Raw genomic sequence first — 3,460 nt, 5'->3', positions numbered from 1 at the left:
CTGTCTCAAACACTGGTTGACATCTGTTCATCTGGAGGTTTTTGTTCAGGCTGCAGGGATCAGGTCTCACTGTGGGGAACAACCTTCACACAGGAGCAGTAGTAGGAGGCTGAATGATCGAGTTTAACTTTCTGGATCTGCAACTCATAGCCGTTCTGTTTGTTCACAGCTGAGAAATCACCTTCCTGAGGATGATTGAATCTCTTATCTATGGCACCATTACGCCGGTCAATATCAAGAATCCTTGTGAATGTTTCTGTGTCTCTCTTCTGGTACCAGTTTACATATTCATAGTCACACTGCTCAGTGCCTTGACAGCTGAAGGAGACGTCTCCACCAACTCTCCTGGTCAATGTTAAATCCTGAATCAGCTGTGTTGCCATGGCAGCCAGCGCTGTAGAGAAACAGACAGGTAGATGGAGGTGAGCGTGACCCAGTGTGTGTTACAGGTGGAGTTTGTCGGCTCCCGATTGGCTGGAAACACTCACCTGAACCCAGACAGCACAGAGCAGCAGCTGGGAGGAGAAGCATTTTGTTCAGTGGTGTTTCCTGTGGGGAACCTGGGGAGAAGTGGCGCTCTGATGCAGCTGAGGCCAAACAAGGACGAGCTGTGAGATCAGACGAGGGCCACGTGGTCCTAACAGCTCCTCACATCTCCCATCAGCCCCTGCAGCGGTGCTTTTGGTACTTTTAGATTGTGTTGCTCGTCAAACTCAGTCATTCTGTTTGTGTTAAATCTTCAAATGTCTGTTATAGAAAAAATAAAGTGAAGGATTTCTGATCATGGTTTTAAGGTATTTCTCTAAATGATTATAGTTTCCTAGACAACACTGGAAATACAAACTCCTGAACTCTGACTTTAACCCGTAAACGTCCCATTTGTGTAACTGAGTGTATATTAGACATAAAAGCTCAGCATCACTAATGTATTTAGTATCCTGTTGTTCAGTCTCTCCATTAAAGCTACGTGATGTTTGACTGAGGGAAACATTTGAATGGAACATTTCTACATGACTGCTGCTTCATTTTAGACACATTTCACCAACATCCAGCCGGACAGAGTTGGTATTTCTGTAAACTTTGGGCTCTCCAGTAGAATCTGAGATGAAGTTCAGAGCGTTAGTTTGTAAAGACGGAGCCAGCGGAGGGCTCAGAAGAGTTTAATCCAGGTGTTGTTATCATATCTGAAGTAGTGGCTCCGGTGCTGCTCTCTGGAAGGAGCTCAGGGCTCTGATCTCTACTTCCTCCATGTTGAGGTCAGCCACCAAATGAGACACTGAGAAACCACCACAGCTGCACTTCTGCCTGTAACAGCACTCGCTGGATCTGAAACTGGGGGAGGGGGGGGGGGGGGGCAACAAGTCCTCCAAAGGAAATGACACAATATGTATTTTTGAATCTGACGTGTTTTAAGATTACTTGTCTCATGCATAGTCATACACTTACAACCAGCAGAGAAATGAATTCCTGACTCCTGTTCTATGGTTTTAACATAACCTTTAAAGTCATTTAAGGACATTGGACGCTGTAGTCTGAGGGTTGTGAGTGAGTGACGTGCACCGACAACACCAAACTAATTCCTAAAATAAAAGCGTATGTTGCAATAAAGTTTTTAGTGATGGTGATGCTGCTGTGGAGAATCAAACCTTCCCACTGCTGTCCTCTAGTGTCTCCAACAACACACGGTTCCAAACTGTACTGCTGACGTCACAATAACTCCTCCATTCATCCTCCAGTCTCTGTTCTTCCCCAGGTTGATTACACCTTTTCTCAGTCGCTTTGGTTCATTTCTCACATCACAACTGAAATTCTCCCAGCTTCCCGTTCCATCTTCTCATCATCGGGTCACTTCACATCAAAAAGCCGTTTCTCATTTCTTTAAACAAGTTGCAAATGATTGTGTACAATTCTTTGCCGTTTCCTGCTCATGTCATCTTGATTAAAATGTATTATAATTGGTCTTGAATAGTCTCACCCCCCACAACATTTAGGCATTAGTTCACAGCATAATTCTTTACATGCAAAAAAATGATTGAACAAGTCATCATAATATGTCAACATACAGTTTTTCTAAACTTTTCATTTAGACTTGAATTAGGTCATGAATTGGTAAAATGCTCCCAGGTGAACAAAGGTGCATCTCATGAACCTTCAACTGGCACTATAGTAGTTTTCCCTTAGGAGATTGTCCTATGTTCACATTTCTACTTATGTTTTTTTGATTTGGTTGGCTTTGTGTAGTGAGGTGCAATAAATGGTGGACCCAAATGCAGAGAGGAGGCCGGCAAAACATCAAGCTTGAGAATTTAATAACAGAAAAAGAAAAGTACAAAACTACCAAAGGAAGTACTGAGAAGGCAAAAAAACTAATTCCAGGGCTCAAGAAACGAGAACAAGAATATGAAAACAAAATAGGGACAAAAAACTAACTACAGAGGCAAGGAACCAGACGAGAACTGCCACTGGGAGACGTGACACTGCAATGATCTGGCCCAAGACAAGGGAAGCACAAGACTAAATACAGGAGGGTAACGAGGTGACAAGACGGCTGGGAAACAGGTGGAAAACATCAGGTAATCACTGGAGGGGGAAAACACAGGAAGTAGAACTAAGGACCAGACAAGACATAATAAAACGGAAAGCAGAACATGTACAAGACAAGACTAAAATACCATACAATCATCACAAGACATGTCAGAACCAGGCTGAGAAATAAACACAGGGAAACAGACTACCACAATAAAATAAGAGCACAACACCAAACCATAACACTTGTCCTATGCAGTGCTGTCTTTTCCTTTCTGTATCTCAATGACATGGTCTGTCAACAAATGACAGAACAAACAGTAAAAGCGTAAATGTGAAACTTGTCCAGTCTCTTGCAATCAACCTCTCACATACACTGAGGTGTAACCTACAATTCCCAATACCTGTCTTCAACACGTGACGTAGTCTACATCAGAACATCCCTCCAGAGAACACTGTTATATTGACAACATGACTAAGCAATGGGACTGTCTTCTCCGAACACAATGACTAAAGGACTTGTCCTTCTGATGGAGGATAACAAGGTGAGCTAAAGGTTTTATTATTATTGTTGTTATTTTTATACAGTTTTTCTTCTCTATTCTTTATATATTGTTATACCTTTTTAGTAAGCTGCTGGAAATTAGAATTCCTTGCGGGAGTCATCCCAAAAGGATCAATAAAGAGAGTCTAAGTGTAAAAAGCTTTTCTAGGATGTAACTAATAGAAGAACAGTTATACCAGTAATACTGGTCGTTGACTGGTGTGTGTTTCTTTATCCACGAGATGTCACGGTTTTATCTTTACCAGTAAACAAGATGTAAGAGCATCATGTTGTCATGGGCGACCATCCTCATCAGCATCACCTGGGTACCCTTGCACTTCCTGTGACTAACCACAGGGTGGCACTCTCTCTCTGTGGTGGTTGCTGTCA

General features: G+C 42.5%; 2 protein-coding genes across 3 annotated transcripts in view; both read right to left on the bottom strand.

Moving 5' to 3' along the window:
• The window catches only part of LOC117954549 (immunoglobulin lambda-1 light chain-like), a 13,464-nt gene extending 12,794 nt beyond the window's left edge, over nucleotides 1-670 (bottom strand). The window contains exons 1-2 of the mRNA XM_034888439.1: nucleotides 489-670; nucleotides 363-394 (exon numbers count right to left, since the gene is read on the bottom strand). Of these exons, the coding sequence (XP_034744330.1) occupies nucleotides 363-394; nucleotides 489-531 (75 nt within the window). The 5' untranslated portion in view covers nucleotides 532-670. The remainder of the gene's footprint in view (nucleotides 1-362; nucleotides 395-488) is intronic.
• LOC117954547 overlaps nucleotides 1-3,460 on the bottom strand; it is a 9,309-nt gene that overhangs the window by 3,207 nt on the left and 2,642 nt on the right. The gene's annotated exons all lie outside the window — the stretch shown is intronic.

The sequence above is a fragment of the Etheostoma cragini genome, chromosome 12 (assembly GCF_013103735.1).
Source record: "Etheostoma cragini isolate CJK2018 chromosome 12, CSU_Ecrag_1.0, whole genome shotgun sequence".
NCBI classification, from domain to species: Eukaryota; Metazoa; Chordata; class Actinopteri; order Perciformes; family Percidae; genus Etheostoma; species Etheostoma cragini.
This window is presented reverse-complemented; position numbering and strand designations above follow the sequence as displayed.